Below are 21068 nucleotides of genomic sequence, written 5' to 3'. Positions count from 1 at the left end.
TTTCTATATTTAGCAAAAAAGTAGATGCCAAAGCTTTGTTCCATAAGGCACATACATTTTGCTGCATCTAGAGGAGATGTTCCTCGGAGTTATTTTTATGTCAGTGGCGGAAAACGCACACAGATTGCATATTCAAATCCACATGTGTTATTTTCTGAGAAAAAAGTACTTGCTGCAAAAGATTTAAAATATGAACAGCTGTAAGTGTCTGCTGACACTCTGTGCACAGAGCAGGTTTCAAAGCCCAAGTATGTATGAGGTACAAAGTCCACAATAAATGTGAACAGTATGAACATTGCCTCCACAAGGACTGTAGGATAATACTTCTGCTAGAACTATTAAAAATATACTCAAGGGAACAGGTTCATATTTTGTGATGGTCATATATCAGATCCACAGCGGCGATGCATGCTCCAGTTTTGCTCATAAATCCCCTGCATTTGAGCAGAATGTGATAGTCACGGAAGCATGACTCAGATCCAAGGTCACAAGTTCTAATGTTAGCACTGGCATCTGAGTATTTCTGCAGCGAGACGGTCCATGGCGACTTCAGAGGTTAGTCAGTGGCTACATTCCACTGTTTCTGGTAAAAAAAAAAATCCAAGTGCTGAAACTGCAGGAGCTACCCAATACATTTTTCACCTGATCAGGTGCATACTTCACAGAGTGACCTTGGCGATGACAAGGATCACACAAAGTACAGGAGAATGGCATAATTGCTTTCACTGTGGCAGAAAGAAAGTTGAGATGCAGACTTTCACTTTCCTGAAGACCCATAATCCTCCCACTTCAGGACCATGACTGTGAATAATGGATGGGGTTTTATTGATTGAATTTTTTTGCCAACGGGTTTTGTTTGCATTGCTTAAGCAACTATCAAGTTTACCAGATGTAATGGCGCGATATGATGTATTTAAACATAAATAGCAATCTGCTGTTGGCAGACAGTATCCTAAAAAGATTTAAAAAATATAATTTGCAGCAATTTTTTTTACATTTGCCCTTGGGAAGCCCAAGTACTTTCATAACTTCTACAGAACTGTAAATCAGGAATCAAAGAGTTAAACCATGGATGCCTGGAGTAGACATTAGGGGCTCAGGGCCTACAAGATCCTACAGGGTTCAAACATGCTCATGCAACAATGCATTCAAAATATCCATTGTTTGAGCCTCCGTTTAAATGTTACACAGTACTGACTAGATGTGAAGCACTTTGCTTAATGATTGCAGTTAATGCTATCACCGTTCAGAGATTTTATTTTACACATCTCAGAGCACAGCAGAAGCTTTGTGCTGCCGGCAACGCTGATGTCCTTCAGCTGCCAGAAGCCAAGGTAGCCCAGAGGGAAATGAATGCTGTCTTTGGGGGAGAGGGAAAGTTTAAGGAAGGGAAAGGGAGGGGAAAAAAAAAGTACTGGAGTAGTTTACTGTGATCTGTCTTTGCTTCCCCCCAAATACTTACAGAACTCAGATTATTGCAGCTGAAAACCTCAAAAATGATAAGCACAAAAAAGAGAAACAAAAAAGTGAACAAACCAGATCTATGAAAAATGAAACCCATTCATTTCAGAAATGCAATCAGTTGTGGAGAGGATGGGCTGATTTTGCACCTACGTTTCCGTAGCTTAAGGGACTAACCTTGTTTGCTTTGCTGCTCTGTCAAAGCCCTGAACTACAACATAATTTGTAAAGCACATGAAGTATCTGTAAGTAAAGACAAACAGATGATTAGGGAGCACAAAAATGAAGGCAATTTGTGATTACTTTCTGCAAAAGAAATGTTAGTCGCAACAAATTCCTCTGCCTAGGCCTGTAATCAGAGTGCATTCATGTCTTCCCTTTCAGCAGCTTCTGCCAAGTTCAGGCAGCGATCTTTTATTTTAGAATCTGTATTTCTCTACGTCAAAGACCATCATTTTAAATAAAAATAATTTTTTACACTTACAGATATTGTGGCACAATATGCATTTCCTTTCCCAGGCTATGGCAAATCCCTACACCATTGCTCATGCTCCATCCACCAAAACATAAATGATCCTGTCTCTCTGTTTTTCTAGCTATAATAATCATTGTCCTCCCACAATCCTCTGAAACCTGCAGGCATTGTGTTCCAAGAACAATTTCCATCAAGGTCAATATTCGTTATGCTGGCGAGCGGCAAATTTATCTGGGCGCAGTGGCACATGCAACTTTTCACGGATATTCAGCTGGATTTACCTGGATAAGCCTCCTGCTGAAAATACATAATCTAAAGTCACCAGGACTTAACCCACGCAACTTTAGAGAGCACTCAATAACGGCCAAGTTTTTAATTGGCCACGCGTGTAAAAAACAGGGGTTACGCGTGTGGCTGGGCCTTGCGCGCGCTGCGCGCATTTTCAAAGGAGCCCGGTCACATGCGTAACTCCCGTTATGCGCAGAAGTGCCGGGCCAAAGGAAAGGGGCGGTCCTGGGGGGGTTGGGCTGGAGGTGGCCAGTACAGCAGCCATTTGCCGCTGTGCTGGGGAAGGGACTGCCGGTGCCCGCAAGTTGCTTCTGCTCCAACGGAGCAGTAAGCAACAAAATAAAAAAAAAAAAATAAAAGGTAGTACAATGGGTTTAGGGGGTGGGGAGGAGAGGGGAAGAGGGAGGGAGCATGGGTAGAGGGGTTGGGAAGTTCCCTCCCAGTCCGCTCCTTAATTGAAGCAGGCTGGGAGGGAACTGGGAGAGGCCCGATCTCATCACCGCGTGTATATTTCTAAGATTAGCCCCCCCACCACTGCGCGCACCGCCCGCACATGCGCGTGAGGATTCTAAAATCTGGCGCGTAAGGGCGCGCGGCCCACGGATTTTATAACGTGCACGTGCCGGCACATGCACGTTATAAAATCAGCGCGTCCATGTGTGTGCGCGTGCTTCTTTAAAAATCTACCCCTAAGTGGGCTCAGCGGCTAAAGACCAGCCCGCCCGCCCAGAATCCCCCCCCCCCCCCGTGACATTTCTTCATGAGTGAATCAATTCTGTGCCTGTAATTAGTGTCCACATAAATCTTATGCGGTAGGTGGAGGAAAACTTTCTATTCTCACCTACTGTCCAGGTAACTCCAAAAGTTTTGTCCAAAAGCCAGACAAAAGCTTTGAATACTGACTTTGCTGTGTCTCCTCTAACTGAACACCTTACTAATCATAACATACAAATCTGGATTTATATAACAAAACTAAAGAAAGTAAAGGGAAAATAATCAACCTTCATAAAACAATTCCATTGCAGTGGCGCATTGAACAATACTTCTATACAGCATATCATAAAATCTAAGTCATTTGCATGGTAGCTCACACTAAATATCACCCAGTCTGATCACCTGCAGACTAATCAAAATACTTGGCACAGTGCTATCTGCTGCCACACTGCTTTCTAGCTACAGAAATTCTGAATGATTGCAATAGCAGTTCATGGTGAATTTAGGGAGTGATTTTCAAACAGCCCACCTCAATCTGGCAGCAAAACCACACCCAAGTTACAGCAATTTTCAAAGCGGACTTATGTGCACTTTGAAAATCCCCCCACCAAATTTACCCGCACTCTTACTGCACCTGCTGTTACGTGTATGGGAAATGTTCAGGGACATTTACACAAGCTCTTGAAAAGATGGCTTTTAAAATTACCCTCTTAATATTTTCGTGTTCTGTTCTGCAGTGGCCTGTTATATATTTATATTAACTAGGGACTTGGAAAGAGGTTTACAGTAGATAAACAATCATTTGTGTTAGGCAATTTAAATCAACATGGCGAACAATAAAGAAGCAACAGCAGCCAGCACCAATTACTGAAATTATATTTTGAGATTTGGGAGGCTCTGATGGCTTATATAAATAAATGAAGAAAGTATATTTGAGCTATTGATGAGTTAACTTTCAGTAAGCCCGCCAGTTAAAAATTAAATAGAATTTAAGGTAGAAGCAGCTGAGCTTCCCAGTCCTGTCCTGGATGGATTCCTAACTGGTTTGGTGTTTGGGATATCTTGAATAAATATGCATATGATATATCTACATACATTGAAGACCCACCATATGCAAATTTGTTCCATGCATATTCATTGTGGTTATCTAGCAAACCAGACTGGCTAGGTGTGTCTTCAGGGCTGGACTGAGAAACCCTGACGTAGGGCAGTAGTTGCAACTGTTGACCTCAGGTCTTACCAATCAGTCAGATTTTCAAGCTATCCACAATGAGTATGTGTGAGATATATTTGCGTATGTAGCTCTTGTCCCTGGGGGTTTTGAAACAGCAGTTTCATTGTGGGATTAGATACTTCAGTTGGTTTTATCTCAGGATTTGCGGATCAAGCCCAGCTCAGGATGATAATTTAATGAAAGTCATTATCATCTGAAATTGCTTTTTTTTCCTCACTGCAGTTTAGTTCATTGTGGACAAAGCATCCATATCCTACTTAAAGCATCTCAAAACTGGGAGTGGGCACCCTTGTTGGTAGTCATGACATAGAGGTTAAGGATTGAAGCCGCATGGAAAACGTATTATTCATTCACCCCTCAAACTGTAAATCTCAGGTAAACTGAAGGCAAACTGGAAGTGCAATGTGGGCATATAATCCCTTGGTAACATCTAAAACTTCAGCTACCAGTGCTGTCCATCATAAACATTAAAATTCTCTAGAAAAATATTCTTGCATACATACTGTGTGTAAACTTCAAGGAAAAGTTCTTTTTGTGTGATGATATAGATATCGTGCATGGTTAATGAAGACTCAGATGTGCTGTACTTTTGCTTCAGTGCTTTGTAGTTTTCTTCAGTCTTGTCCCAAAGAGCATGGTATCTGTCACTCAGAAGCAGAAGTAATTTCATGTGTTCTTTCCCCTTCTGATCATCTGGATCTGTGAAGACAGATAGACTAGGGATGTAAAGGCAAAATATGTCCAGCTTAGAGGGTCATTTTCTAAAGGGATCGCACACAAAAAGTCCCTTTTTGCGTGCGATAGCTAAATCGGAGCGGAGTCGGGGCGGACTCCGCGATGACTTCGCTGACGGCGAAAAGGTAGGACACCTTATCGCTGCCAGTAGCGAAAGGTGGCGCTATTGGGTGCGAACGCCGGCAGCGATAACACTGCGGTGGTGCGATCGCTGCCGGCTTTCTCAGGCCCGCCCCCCCGCCCCAGCGGGATTCTCTAAGGTCTGCGACCTTAGAAAATCCAGGCCTTAGTTTGTTTCATTGCTTTTCAGCCTATTTCAGGGGTTGGGAGGGATGTTTTCATTTTGTTTAGGTTTCTCATTTCAGCAAATAGCATGCACTATTTGCTGAAACAAATAATCCAAAATGTTTTGGGGATTTTCACTAGCATTTTCAATTTGTTTTGGGTTTAACAAAATGAAATGAACATGTCCTCATTCAGTTTGGAATGCACATTTGATTTAAACAAATGCACGTCGCTAATACCTGCTATACAGTAGAGATTTGACTCATTGCACCCAAGGACAATTGGATGTAACATAGTAACATAGTAATGACGGCAGAAAAAGACCAAAATGGTCCATTTAGTCTGCCCAGCAAGCTTCCCAAGGTAGTATCCCAAGGTAGTATCTGCCCCTCTCTGCAGGTGGATTACAATAAAAAAATCATAAAATAATTACAAAAAATACAATACAATACAATACAATACCTAACACAAATAAAACATTGAAATTGCTTCAAGAACCAACAAAACCTTGCCTTAAGCTATATTTCTAAATCATTCTCTGCAAAAGCTCTATGAAACAACTCTGCTTTCAATAGTTTTCTAAATTTCAGATACTCTAGTTCACCCCTGATTGCCACTGGTAAACTATTCCACATATCTGGCACAGCAATAGAAAACATCCTGGTCCTTGTTTAATGCAGCCAATATTCGGATGCTGATGGAATTGCTAGAAACCCCTGACAAGAGGATTGCAATTCTCAACTGGGCACATATTGCACAGTCTTATTTCTTAAATTATGTGAATCATCAAAGACTGCTCTATGCATTCTAGCTATAAATTTAAACTGTACTCTAGCACTAATTGGCAACCAGTGAAGTCTTTTCAAAAAAGGCTTGACTGAAGTCCCCCAAGGTAAGTTGAAAATAACCCGGACCATTGCAATCTGCACCATCTGCAAAACCCTTAATAATTTGGCTGGCAAGCCACAATACAGATCATTGCAGTAATCAATGTACGTTAATACCAATGCTTGTAGAATCACTCTGAAGAACTCATTGTCAAAATACTTCTTAAAGGCCTTACCAATTTCAACCTAAAAAAGGCCAGCTCAGACACCTGTGATGTAAAGTTAAGCAGGAATCCAAAGTGACTCCCAGATTTCTTATTTCCATAGATACACGCAACTCAGCCCTTTCATACTGATGGCAGGGTGAAGATAAAGCAAATATTGCTTACCTGTAACAGGTGTTCTCACAGGACAGCAGCATGTTAGTCCTCACATATGGGTGACATCACAGGATGGAGTCCAATCACAGAACACTTTTGTCAAAGTTTCCAGAACTTTGACTGGCCCCTACTGGGCATGCCCAGGATGGCACTAACCCTGCAACCAGCTGGGGTCCCCCTTCAGTCTTATTTAAAAGCTACAGGCAGTGCCGAAAAATACAATAATAAAACTTTACGAACCCAACACCACGAGGCAGCGGGCGGGTTTTCGTGAGGACTAACATCCTGCTGTCCTGTGAAAACACCTGTTACAGGTAAGCAACATTTGCTTTCTCATAGGACAAGCAGGATGGTAGTCCTCACATATGGGTGAGTACCGAGCTGAGGATGTCCGAACATGCACCAAATGTACCCAAAGGCGTGCAACAGGCATAACAACTGGGGTCGAATTTGGTAGAGGGCATTCTGAACCCCACTGGGCAGGCGGAAGGGTGTTGGTACGTCACGTTGTAAACAGGTTACAAAGGATAGACTGGCCGAAGATGGAATCTTGTCTTCCGGCTTTGTCCAAGCAATGGTGGGCTGCAAAGGTGTGGAGAGAACTTCAGGTGGCAGCCCTGCAAATGTCAGGAAGCGGCACCAATCGTAGGTGTGCTACTGAAGTCGCCATGGCCCTCACAGAGTGTGCTTTAATACGGTCTTGAAATGGAATGCCCGCTTGCTGATTGCAAAAGGATATGCAGTCCGCCAACCAGGAGGAGAGAGTCTGCTTACCCACAGACTGCCCTAATTTTTTAGGATAAAAAGAGACGAACAATTGAGTGCTCTTCCTGTGGGCAGCTGTATGGTCTAGGTAGAACGCTAGAGCCCATTTACAGTCAAGGGTATGCAGAGCCTGCTCTCCTGGATTGGAATGAGGCCTGGGAAAAAAGGTAGGTAGTATGATGGATTGATTTAGATGAAAATCCGAAACTACCTTGGGTAAGAATTTAGGGTGAGTGCGGAGTACTGCCCGGTCCTGCAGAAGTTTAGTGTAAGGCGGATAGGTAACTAGGGCCTGTAATTCACTAACTCTGCGAGCTGAAATGATTGCCAAAAGGAAAATCACTTTCCATGTGAGATATCGAAGTTCACAGGAGTGAAGAGGCTCGAATTGTGGTTTCATGAGCCGACCCAAAACCAGGTTAAGGTCCCAAGAAGGGGCCGGAGGATGCAGTGGAGGCTTGAGGTGAAGCAAGCCCTTCAAAAAATGTGTTACAAGGGGTTGTACTGTTATAGGAATATCCCCGACATCTTTATGGAAGGCGGCTACCGCACTGACATGCATTCTGATGGAAGATGTTTTTAGACTGATTCTGACAAGAGCCAGAGATAGTCCAAAAACTTTGTGATTGGACAGTTAAAGGGGTCAAGGGACTGAGAAAAGCACCATGACGTAAACCTGTTCCATTTGCAAGAGTAAGATTTTCTCGTGGAAGGCTTCCGTGAAGCAACCAAGACACGGGAAACTGTTTCAGAAAGGTTGAGTGGCTGAAGGATTAACCTTTCAACATCCATGCCGTCAGGGACAAGGCTTAAAGATTGGGCTGGCGGAGGCACCCGTCGTTTTGAGTAATCAGAAGTGGGTCCTTTCCCAAGGGAATGTGCCTGCGAATGGAGAGATCCTGAAGTATTGGAAACCACACTTGGCGAGGCCAGTGAGGTGCTATCAGAATCATGGTTCCCTTGTCCTGATGTAACTTCACGAGAGTCTTCGAGAGAAGAGGAAGTGGAGGGAATGCATAGAGCAGACCAGTTGTCCACGAGAGGGAGAATGCATCTCTGGGCTGAGAGTGTTTGTTGCGAATGAGAGAGCAGAAGTTCTCTACTTTGTGGTTCTGAGGAGACGCAAAGAGGTCTATTTGAGGATAACCCCATTGTTGAAAGATGGAGTTCGCTACTGAGGGATTTAGAGACCACTCGTGTGGTTGGAAGGTGTGACTCAGCTTGTCTGCCAACACATTGTCCACTCCCAGCAAGTAGGTGGCCCTGAGGTACATCGAGTGGGAGAGGGCCTCTGCCCATATCTGTGCAGCTTCCTGACACAGAAGGTAGGGGCCCGTCCCTCCCTGCTTGTTGATGTACCACATGGCCATCTGGTTGTCCATCTGGATCAGGATGACTTGATTTGAGAGGCAATCCTGAAATGTCCTGAGAGCATATCTGATTGCTTGAAGCTCCAGGAAATTTATTTGGTGTTTGGCTTCCTCTGGAGACCAAGATCCTTGTGTCTGCAGATTGGCCACATGGGCTCCCCAGCCGATGTTGGAAGCATTGGTGGTGAGAGTTAATTGAGGGTCTGGAGCCTGAAAGGGCAAGCCTTGGAGGAGATTGTTCTGATTTCTCCTCCAGGCAAGAGACTGACGGAGTGAGTTGGTTACGTGGACAATGGTCGACAGGGGCTGAATGGATTGAGTCCATTGTGACTGTAGAGTCCACTGCATGACTCTCATGGCCAAATGGGCCATTTGGGTGACTTGAACTGAGGACGCCATGTGTCCCAGGAGGATGAGAAAGTGGCGTGCAGTCATGGAGTGCTGAGACTGCAGCTGGTGTGCAAGAGACATGAGAGTGAGAGCTCGTTGTCGAGGTAGAAAAGCCTTTGCCTACAAGGTGTCCAAGTCTGCCCCAATGAACGACAAGGTTTGAGATGGGACTAAAGAGGATTTGTCGTAATTGACGAGAAATCCTAATGTAATTAGAGTGTATAAGGTTAGAATGAGGGACAACAGAACAGCTTGCTGAGTGGGAGCCTCGATTAACCAATCATCTAGATAGGGGTAGACATGAACACTCTGAGTCCTTAGGAAGGCTGCAACCACTACGAGGAATTTTGTGAAGACTCGTGGCGCAGAAGCTAGGCCGAATGGAAGCACGCGGTACTGGTAATGCTTGGGGCCTACTAGAAACCTCAGGTATTTGCGATGAGATGGAGTTATCGCAATATGAGTGTATGCATCCTGGAAGTCGAGAGAGCAGAGCTAGTCTCCTCTTTGTAGAAGAGGAAGAAGCAAGCCTAAGATTACCATCTTGAACTTCTCTCGCTGGAGGTACTTGTTGAGGGCCCGTGTCCAGAATAGGACGAACGCCTCCCGATTTTTTGGGGATTAGAAAGTACCGGGAATAGAATCCTAGGCCATGCTGAGAGTAGGGTACGGGTTCTATTGCCTTGGACTGGAGAAGGAGGGAGACCTCCTGATCCAGAAGGATGGAGTGATCGGATGTTCTCCACGTCGGTAGAGGTGGGGAGTCCGGTGGTACAGAGAGAAAGTTCAGATGGTATCCCTGAGCAATTATCGCCAGTACCCATTGGTCTGAGGTGATTGAGTGCCATATGTTGTTGAAGTGGCACAACCGACCTCCCATTGGTATGTGAGGCAATGGAAGCTGGCTGCTGCTCTCTAGATAGAAGTCAAAAACCTGAAGCGGGACCTGGTTGAGAAGCCGCTTGAGGTTTTTGTTTCCGTGTCTGACAAGACTGGGCTTTTTGAAAAGGACTCGTGGAACGGGATCTGGCTGGAGGAGGGTAGGATTTCTTCGGGCGGAAGAATGACTTCTGAGAGTCTTTCCTAAAAGGCTGTTTAGAAGAGTAGTCAGAAGGCATCAGAGAGAGCTGTCTTAGGGTCTCATGATGGTCCTTAAGTTCCGCCACTGTCTGTTGAATCTGCTCACCAAACAGATTGTCTCTGACACAGGGCAGGTCGGATAACCTGTCTTGTAACTCAGGATGAAGGTCGGAAGACTTGAGCCAGGCCCATCTCTTTGCCGAAATAGCTGCTGCAGATACTCTAGTAGCAGTATCAAAGATATCATAGGATGATCTGATCTCATGCTTGCCTGCCTCAAAACCCTTTGTTTACTAGGGTTTGGAGTTGTTCTTGAAATTGCTGAGGCAGGGAGTCTGTTAAATCTGGTATCTGCTTAAAAATGACCCTATTATATTGGGTCATATAGAGCTGATAAGCAGCAATTCGGGAGATGAGCATTGATCCTTGGAAGACACGGTTACCAATGGCATCTAGAAACTTCTGTTCCTTGCCAGGAGGAAAAGAAGTGTGAGGCTTTGATCTTTTTGCTCTTTTCTATGCGGATTCTACCACTACAAACTGGTGATCCAATTGAGGTTTTTGAAAACCTGGAGCTGACTGCACCAAATAGTTAGTGTCAGCTTTTCTGTGGACTGGAGCAATGGAGCCAGGATGTTCCCAATTCTTCTTAAGGAGATCCAGAAGAACCTGGTGGATAGGGAAGGAGATTATTTTCTTGGGAGCATCCAGGAATTGAAGCAACTCCATCATCTGATGTCTATCATCCTGTTCAGTCTGTAATTGTAAGGGAACCAATTCAGACATTTCCTTCACAAAATTTATAAAGGAAAGGTCCTCTGGAGGAGAACGCTTTCTACTTTCAGTAGGTGAAGGTGGTGAAGGCAAATCATCAGTGCCTGGTGAAGAATCATCAGTCCAGGTGTCGTAGGGATCAGCACCTGCCCCTCTAGGAGCTAGAGGGGGATGGGGTGGTGGGATACCCGAGGGTCCTGGTCTAGGCTCCGAAGGAATCGAAGGAACTGGCGCAGGCATCGAGGGCATCGATGGATGGCTCGTTGGTGCCGACAGGCGTATCGGCACCAATGGTTGGATCGGTGGTGAGGGACATATTGGCATTGATGGCTGAAGCAGAACTCCTGATGGAGGGATGCGGAATGGTGTTTATCCTCCCAATGACAAAGTAAGCAGGGAGGGCACCGGGGCCATCGGTGACCCAGGGTCCATCGGTGGAAAAGTGGCAATGAGCGCTTCCATCCTGGAAAGCAGCAGTGCCAATGCTGCTGGAATCGGGTCGGTGGTCGGTTCCACAATCGGTACCGGTGTCAGTGCTGGAACCTGGAGTCACTGCATCGCCTCGTCGATGGCCTCCTGAACCTTCCGGTCCAGTTCTTCTCAGAGACCTGGAGCAAGCAGCCCCGGCTCCGCAACAGAAGAAGGAGGCAGAGGCATAGCCGGAGGGACCACCGTTAAAGGCGGAGTCACGGCTCCCGATACCCTGTCGGGTGAGGGTTGCCTCGGTGACCCGGTCGCTGAAAAGGAAGGTGCCTTTTCTGGATGGGGTTTCTTCGACGGCGGCTAGGACGATGGCGAGGTCGATGATTTCGCTCCCTCGATGGTCCGAGACTTTCGATGTCGATGGCGATGTTTATCTCTACGATCCCCTCGGTCCTGAGGGGGAGTAGAGGGTGTCGAAGGCCGAGATGCCGTCTACGCCAGTCACCGGCCGGTGGTCGATGCTGGCACGAAGTTGATGGAGCCGGTTCTGACGATGTCGATGCAATGGACGGAGTCGGGGTTTGAGCACGGAAGAGAAGTTCCATCTTCTCCATTCTGGTCTTGCGACCTTTTGGTGTCATTAGGGTACATTTGGTGCAGGTCAAGACATCGTGCTCTCGTCCAAGACACATTACACAGACTTTATGGGAGTCTGTAATGGACATAGTGCGATTACAGTCCGGGCACCGATGGAACCCCGATGCCATGGCCATGGAAAAAATTTAGCCACCGTACAGTCGACGGCCAGTAGGCCGCGAGGGCCAAATTCGATGGTAATCGACGGAAAAATGGGTAAAAACTTACCGGAGTACCGCGGCTTGGAAAATTTAAAGGAGAGACCCCTGTGGGGCAAATTAACTTTTAGTAATTCCATGAGGAAAATTCCTCTTTTCCACTTTTTTGAAGGAGTTAATAAACATGTGGATAAAGGTGAACCGGTAGATATAGTATACTTGGATTTTCAGAAGGCGTTTGACAAAGTTCCTCATGAGAGGCTTCTAGGAAAAGTAAAAAGTCATGGGATAGGTGGCGATGTCCTTTCATGGATTGCAAACTGGCTAAAAGACAAGAAACAGAGAGTAGGATTAAATGGACAATTTTCTCAGTGGAAGGGAGTGGACAGTAGAATGCCTCAAGGATCAGTATTGGGACCCTTACTTTTCAATATATTTATAAATGATCTGGAAAGAAATACGACGAGTGAGATAATCAAATTTGCAGATGACACAAAATTGTTCAGAGTAGTTAAATCACAAGCAGATTGTGATAAATTGCAGGAAGACCTTGTGAGACTGGAAAACTGGGCATCCAAATGGCAGATGAAATTTAATGTGGATAAGTGCAAGGTGATGCATATAGGGAAAAATAACCCATGCTATAATTACACAATGTTGGGTTCCATATTAGGTGCTACAACCCAAGAAAGAGATCTAGGTGTCATAGTGGATAACACATTGAAATTGTCAGTTCAGTGTGCTGCAGCAGTCAAAAAAGCAAACAGAATGTTGGGAATTATTAGAAAGGGAATGGTGAATAAAACGAAAAATGTCATAATGCCTCTGTATCGCTCCATGGTGAGACCGCACCTTGAATACTGTGTACAATTCTGGTCGCCGCATCTCAAAAAAGATATAATTGCGATGGAGAAGGTACAGAGAAGGGCTACCAAAATGATAAGGGGAATGGAACAACTCCCCTATGAGGAAAGACTAAAGAGGTTAGGACTTTTCAGCTTGGAGAAGAGACGACTGAGGGGGAATATGATAGAGGTGTTTAAAATCATGAGAGGTCTAGAACGGGTAGATGTGAATCGGTTATTTACTCTTTCGGATAGTAGAAAGACTAGGGGGCACTCCATGAAGTTAACATGGGGCACATTTAAAACTAATCGGAGAAAGTTCTCTTTTACTCAACGCACAATTAAACTCTGGAATTTGTTGCCAGAGGATGTGGTTAGTGCAGTTAGTATAGCTGTGTTTAAAAAAGGATTGGATAAGTTCTTGGAGGAGAAGTCCATTACCTGCTATTAAGTTCACCTAGACTAGAGAATAGCCACTGCCATTAGCAATGGTTACATGGAATAGACTTAGGTTTTGGGTATTTGCCAGGTTCTTGTGGCCTGGATTGGCCACTGTTGGAAGCAGGATGCTGGACTTGATGGACCCTTGGTCTGACCCAGTATGGCATTTTCTTATGTTCTTATGTTCCTGTCAGGAATCTCTGCAGAGCTCCTTTACCGTGAGGCTACTGCTGCGCGGAAAAAAGAAGACTGAAGGGGGACCCCTGCTGGCTGCAGGGTTAGTGCCATGCTGGGCATGCCCAGTAGGGGCCAGTCAAAGTTCTGGAAACTTTGACAAAAGTGCTCCATGATTGGGCTCTATCCTGTGATGTCACCCATATGTGAGGACTACAATCCTGCTTGTCCTGTGAGAACACAATTTATTACCCACCCATAAAATAGTGATCTTTTCTTCATTTAACAGCAGATCATTATCTAGCATCCACTCATTGATAGTAGCCTCTGAAGCATAGCCACAGGCAGTTCCCCGGGAGTTTCACTTTGGGATAAATACCTGGAAATCGTTTGTGTAAAACTTATGCACTAATCCTGAAAGGACATGCAAAACTGAATCAGCTGAGATCCACTGCAGGGTTGACAGTGCAACCAAATAGGAGGCCCAGCCTCTCGAGGCAGGAGCCGCATAACTGGGCAGGGGTGCTGCAGCCAGTAAGTGGAGGGGGGGGGGACTGGCGGCCAATGGGGCGACAGGACTGGGTGGTGGGACCGGTGGCCAATGGGGTACCTTGTCCGATTTAAACTCCTGCCAGGAGCCAATGAGACAGGAAGGCATCTCAGGTACATTAAGGGGTGGGATAGGGAAGGGGGCACATTAGCCAGCGGGGGACTAGAGAGCTCAGCTCTTAGATCAGATGCTCACTGGTTTCCAAGCTGTATCCTATCTCTGATACTTTCTGCATCCTTTAAGGCTGTTATTGCTAGCGCATTTGTTATCAAGCACTAATATACCAGGCCACTACCTTGTATAATTTGCATGTGCGATGGCGTTATCATTGGAGAACTTGACAGCAATATTAAGGCACATAAAAATTTGTAAAGACATATAAAAATGAGTAATATGACTTATTCATACACAGTATTAACATTACATTTACTCTCCATCATTAAGACCTGCAAGGTTTAGTGTAGCCCTGCAAATGAGAGAAAAATTAAGTACACTACACCTCAAGAGACATATGTTAACAGACGGCAACTCCCCTCCACCCCCTCCATAAAAAAGCAACAAAGATATGTTTGGACCTGGCCCTTTGCTGTCCCATAACCCCGACACGTGTTTAGTTTAGATCATGACAGGAGGTGCCATTTTGAAATCCACTCCCTCCTGCTGATACTTTATTGCAGCCTGGGATGGAGTCTTTGAGTATAAACGGTGGAGAGTTTGGGCTCCTGGAAAACCCACTACAATCTCTGCAAGCAAATTTTCTGAGGGGGCTGAAGAATGTGCTGCCTCTGGGAGGAGAGGGAAGAGAGCCTTCTCCTCTCCACTCCAGATGCAGACAGTAAGCATATGCTTTCCTCGGGGTTTCAGGGACAAAGCAGACTGTGTCGGTGTAAAAAAACTTGCCAGGCTTACTTTTGTAAAGTCAGTTTAACACCGCAGCATTTGTGCCTACCGTTATGTTGGTATATCGGGCTTTAAAGCTCGATATTCTACCTGTGTTGGAGTCGGCAAGTGATGCGTGTTTATCCTGCTGGCTCTAATTCACGTTAACTTTCTCATTGTCAGGACAATTTTCAAACCCCCCTGTTTAGGTGCAAAGTCTGTGGTTACTTTGCACTCAAGGACCTTGTGCCTAATTTTCAAACATGAATTTGTCCATGGGAACAGAGTAACTGTGGACTTTGCACCTGCTTTTTCAATGAAAAATAACCAGTGTAGATTTGAAAATCCAAACTATAAAGTGAATTTTAAAAGAGACGTGCATGCATAAAATAACAGATGCACGTGCAAGTAGTGCTTATTCGTGCTCGGGCTATTTTATAAACCTCACACATAGATGTGCAAGTGCCTATGCATGAATATTTTTGATTGCGTAAAAAAAAGGGTTGATTTGGGGCAGGAGTTAGGGGTGTTCTGGGGTGAGACCAACATGTAAATTGCGATTTTATATCCTGCGAACGCAGCACTTATACAACTCTTACCTGTGCATATTTACTTCTGCTATTTTTGAGGTGTAAGCCTGAATACAACTATTTATAGCCAAATACGGACTGTGTGAAGGGTCTGGGCATTCAGGCTAAAGAACCGGGGGGGGGGGGGTTGATGACCTAGAAATAGACTGGGCAAACTGGGGAACTAACTGGTAATACTGGTCAGTTCCTTCATGCGTGCATGTTATAAAATGAGCTCAACAATTCCTAGGGAAAATGCACTAACAGCAGTTGCTCGTGCAAAGGAGTACACATACGCACACTAGGCATATTTTATTTAATACACATGCCTTGAGCGCGCGATAGAAAATTCATGCATATGTGACCATGTCTACATGCTTGTTTAAAAGTTAGCATCACAGTGCGTTATTTTCTTCCCTCAACCAAAATGCACCTCTTAGAATGTGTCCTCATACTGCAACTGAAAGGACAATGGGAGACCGTGCATACTTTTAGCTGAACTGAAGGAGAGCAGTAATGAGACAAACCATTTACCTGGATAAATTACTCTTTATCCAGATAAATGGTTTTGAAAATTGTCCTCTTAAAGTCATTATGTTCAACCAGTACCACACTGTAACAAAATCTTGTTTATCTAACTTTTTGTTCCCTGTATAAATTGTGTCCACAGTTGTATTGGCTTTAATTTGGGTGCAATTATCAATTGTCCATTTTGATCTTGTGCAAAGTTTGTAATTGATGTATACTGCTTTGAACAAATAATACATATACAAAGTGAAGCTTGGTAAAGAAATCTGTGGCCTAGTTGGCAGCCAATATCCTTTTGAAGAAATGCAAGGTGGAAACTACCCAAAGGCCAGTGCAGACCTCATTGCACTAAAAGATTACATACTTAGTCCAATAAGATGGTCTTCTCTTTCCTCTAAGTAAGTTCTACACAGATCCTGTCCAAGCCAGTGCTGCTGGTTCCATACTTTTATGTGCACTAACATCCCCAAAGCTTACATAAATTGTAAAAGAATACAAATATATAGGTAAGTGTTTGTTTTCTTTCTTACCTGTACTTAGTAGTGGCTGGAGGACAATGTTGTTAATCCGAGCTAAAGATGATATGAAAGCTTCTTCGGTACTCAGAAGAGATCGTACCGCAGTTTGACATACACCCTGGATGTAAAACAATCATTTGAAAAGACATCCACTGAATGACTACAACATGCAATATTGTTTAAGTTACTCGATTTACTTTATGATTTAGTTTTAAGATGGCATAGAAACATAGAAATGATGGCAGAAAAGGACCAATGATCCATCCAGTCTGCCCAGCAAACGTCCCATGGTGGTATTTGTCATGCTTTGCAGGTTATCCCCATGCATCAGTCAGTGCTGGTTGATGTGCATTACTTATAGACTTGGCTGTAGAAATAGTCCTGTGTTTTTCCCCCAATATTTGTGCGTCAGTATCCCAGATTGTAAAAACGTCATGGCTCATGTTGGTTGTCTCTGAATCCAAATTCCGCTTTCCCTCCACACCCCCCCCCCTCTGTCGAATCAGAAAGTGATGTTGCAGTTGCATCAAAAGCATCAAGGCTTATTGGTTAAGGGTAGTAATCCCATGCCTTCTGTTAAGGGTAGCAACTGCTGCTCTGTGCAGGTCACTTCCACAGACCATAAAAGTCGGGGCCCTCGTTGGTTGGCTGTCTGAACCCAATTCCCCTTTTCCTGCTTCTGATGAGGCAGAGAGCAGTAGGCAAGTCAAATGTGCCTTGGATCAGAAGAGGTTGTCCTAACATCTCAAGTAGTTCCATTTGTTTCAGAGCAAGATGATCCAGACACTGCAGGCAATGGACTTGCAGTCCTGATTTCCAGTAGAAAAGTTGGACTATATGCAGCCCTGGATTTGTCAATAGGTAGGCACCCTTTATAGCTGTGCCTAGGGTGGCAAACATTTGGGGGAAGCAAGCTGGTAAAGATTTGCTGCCTTCCAGCTCTGCTGAATCTCATTCAGCAGAGAACAGCCCTCTGCTAACCTGTAACAAACCCTTACAGGAAGTAGGGGTGGGTGCGGGGTGACAAAATCCTAAATATGCACTGGACTATATGTCCAGGTATAGAAATGAAATACATTCAAGTTTAGATCAGCCTGTCCTAAAAACAAATGGCGCCATTTGGTGACTATAGGTAGTCCTGGTTTGTCCAGATTTGTATTTCACTTTGACTTGACCTTCACATTTTTATGATCAATTAGGGATTTTGCAAGACTTGATTTCAGTTTGACGTTTCTAAGCAGCCGAGTCAGAATTTGAATGCAAGCAGCATCAAATTTTCAAATGGGCTGTGTAGAAAGGTTTCTGGTGATCCAAGATGCTCTCCAAAAAAACCCACCCCTGTCTTGGCTTTATAATCAAGGTAAAAAACAAAACAAAACTGGTAAGTCTACCTGAGCTGTTGTTAGTTCGAGTTGTGTAGAACTGGGTCACCCAGTTCCAGATCTAGTTCTAACCACACTGGAGGAGGAAGGGAGGGGTGGTTCAGTAAGGGAGGGGGGCGTAGACTGAATAATGGGAGCCAAATTGAATCCTTGGTCTGCAGGATTTACAAATGTAATCAGAATGTACTTACCCATAACATTTATTGGATAGACATGTAAAAGCTTCAAAGGCATTAAAAAATGATTATTAATAAATTGAAACCCATACCAATATTTTCAGCATCGAAATAGCAATTACAAATTGTTGCACTAGCTTCGGGGATGTATTATTCAATATCAGGTATTTAATGGATGCTAAGAAGTGTTTACATATACACTATATATATATATATATATATATATATATATATATATATATATATATATATATATATATATATACGGTATATATATATAGTATTTCTGTAATGCTGAATCCCTTTGGGAATTATTATAATTATATGAATACAATACTACTCACTGTCAGCAGAGCTGTCTGGTAACCTATCTATTTGTACTTTTTTTTTAATATGTGAAATGTGAGGGCTAACAATAAAGGAAATCTCTATCTCCTAATCGTTGCCCGTGCCAGGCTTTTAAAATTCACCTTTATTAGTGCAGTAAAAACGAATAGGTTAAAATGCATTATGCAATGCCGACGTATTATTTTGCTTTATAAACTACACTTTTGTGCGTGTACTTTGCCTGCTGCACAGGCCTCATTTGCATATAATTAGCATCAGCAATTAATACATTAAATCTTGTGTTAAAGTATGTTAATGGCTAATGTAAATACAGTTTAGAACACTGGCCCCCTTAGATTGAAAAACTATCTAATATTATACATGAGGCACATTATTGAGCTATTGTATCATCAAAAATGTTGCACTGGCCTTTTTACAAGTGTCATTCCTACTAAATCTCACATGAGCCGGCACTCCAAAAAGGACCACTGAATACAATTTAAGAGGTCTTGATTTTATTTTATTACATCTTATTTACCTTTAAGCTTGCCACATCCATTGCTCCCCTTATGGATTTTGAAGGGGTAGAAGAGCGTTTATACCGACATGCAGAGCGTCTAGAAAGGGCCGAGCTGTTAGAATTAGCCATGAGGTTCAGTCAATAAGATACAGGCCCAAAGCTTCTAGCCAGCATAGGCTATGTCATCTGTTGTTCACTGAGATGGTATTTCCTGTTAGAAAACAAAACCAGATAGGTAAATAATAGTCTCTTTAATATTTCTTCATATCCCCTGTGACCGCTTTTCTTCTCCTTCTCTGATTTCAATGTGTTGCTGTTGTCCATGATCTCAGCATGAGATTGTAATATAGTTCTAGCATTTGTTTTCAAATTCCTGAATCCCTTGATTTCTGGTTCTTGTCACCATGATCCCCTTTTCTTCAGGTATACCCTCCATCAACTTTCAGAGACCTACAAGAGACTTTTTTTGTAGATTCACTGATTTTGCTGTAGATGGGTTGGGCTGGGTATGTGTGTGAGTAGGGGGGGGGGCAGAGGGGCAATTTAATGTAAGTTGACTAGGAACAAGTGTAAGTCTTACTGTGAATTCTAACCTAAAACACTAATAAAATCAAGGCACCTTTAAGACTTCTACAAATCTTGCAGGGCTCACTAGGGGTCTCTTGTCTGCTTGCGAGTTAGTTGTTGCACAATCGACAAGCAGTCTGTAGTGGAAGCCATTTCCAGATCTAATCAAGTTCTGGATAAAAGCCTGTGGATGGACCCTAATATTATTATTTGTTTGTAAAAGGTAGCCTGGAGTTTGCTTCTTGCACAGGGAGTGTTTGGGGCATTCATGTTGACTTGGGACGGAGTTAATATTATGAATTGGGATTTCCTGTAGATCTGAGGAAAGGGGAGGTTGTTATGTAGTACTTGTTATCTTATCTGTTAGATTTTATTTGTTGGAACTAACTTAAAACTCAGCTAAGACTTTCTCTAGTGAAAAGAGGGAGCGAGTCTTAGGTTTTAGGGCTTTATTGGGGGTTTTTTTATCTTGTTACTATGAATTGTTTATGAACCGTTCTGAATATTTTTAATGATGTGTATTTAATGTGTATTTCTGAACCGCATTCAATTTGTTGTAACTATTATCTTAATGTTGTAAGCTATTTTATGTGGTCTTAAGGGACTAATAAGGTAGGATTCAAGCATAAAGAATAGAACAGAGGAACTGCCCATTCCCCCTGCTCTTGGAAGTTTCAGCCCTGCAGGAAACAAGCCACATGGAGGAGGAATGCATTTGCAAAGCCAGTTCACATTTAAACACACAAACTGCTATTTACCTACCGGACCAAAGAACTGAGCTCAGCAAACAACTCCGCGCAGCCCCATTTTTGCGCGTATATGGCCGCGCAGAGAACTACTGCAGTATTTTATAACCTGTGTGTATCAGATATGCGCAGATAATATAATTTGTGTATGTCCACCCCTTCATACGCGCGTATACCTGCAATGCATTGAAAGAGCACATTTCAAGCACTGCATGCATGTACTTTTCCTGCCTATTTTAGAAACCTACACGTGCATATTTTACACACACACACACACAAATACGACTTGCTTGCATAAAACCCTGATTTATGCGCAAAAGTTGATATATTTGAAAACTCGCGGTCATAAATGAAATGTATCAGTTTTCCCGATTCCTTCACCAGTTCATCCAGTCCTTCTCAGGACCCTTCTAGTTTTTCAGCCTCAGCTCCCCCTCAATTCACTCTGTCCTCCCACCCATCTAATAATCAACAACAGAACCCTTCCGATATAAATTGCTTGAGAGAATTAGGTGTAAAATTGTACAAATAAGTTAACCACATGTTCTCGTACAAGTTTCATATAAAATAGCAACTTACGTGCGTAACTCTCAGAATGTCCCTAGATTGCCCCTTATTTCCCTGGGTAGATGTGTGCACATAGGTTTGATATTTATCAAATACCGTGTACGTGAGTACAGGACACTCGTGCACGTATATGCTAATTTTTACATGCATAACTCTTTGAAAATTCACCCCTTTATTTTAGGAGAAATTATTGGGTTAATCCAAGCATACTTATACTAATATGAATATTATTTTCTTATCTGAAAGTGTCAGTAAAATCTCATCTGTTGCAATTCCTTTCTGTG

General features: G+C 43.5%; 1 protein-coding gene across 5 annotated transcripts in view; it reads right to left on the bottom strand.

Moving 5' to 3' along the window:
• The window catches only part of ALS2CL (ALS2 C-terminal like), a 297669-nt gene that overhangs the window by 199431 nt on the left and 77170 nt on the right, over window positions 1-21068 (bottom strand). For all 5 annotated transcript variants that reach the window (XM_029588275.1, XM_029588272.1, XM_029588276.1 and 2 more), the window contains exons 2-5: window positions 18923-19115; window positions 16512-16617; window positions 4676-4871; window positions 1639-1704 (exon numbers count right to left, since the gene is read on the bottom strand). In XM_029588275.1, the coding sequence (XP_029444135.1) occupies window positions 1639-1704; window positions 4676-4871; window positions 16512-16617; window positions 18923-19033 (479 nt within the window). In that variant the 5' untranslated portion in view covers window positions 19034-19115. The remainder of the gene's footprint in view (window positions 1-1638; window positions 1705-4675; window positions 4872-16511; window positions 16618-18922; window positions 19116-21068) is intronic.

The sequence above is a fragment of the Rhinatrema bivittatum genome, chromosome 2 (assembly GCF_901001135.1).
Source record: "Rhinatrema bivittatum chromosome 2, aRhiBiv1.1, whole genome shotgun sequence".
Taxonomy (NCBI): Eukaryota; Metazoa; Chordata; class Amphibia; order Gymnophiona; family Rhinatrematidae; genus Rhinatrema; species Rhinatrema bivittatum.
This window is presented reverse-complemented; position numbering and strand designations above follow the sequence as displayed.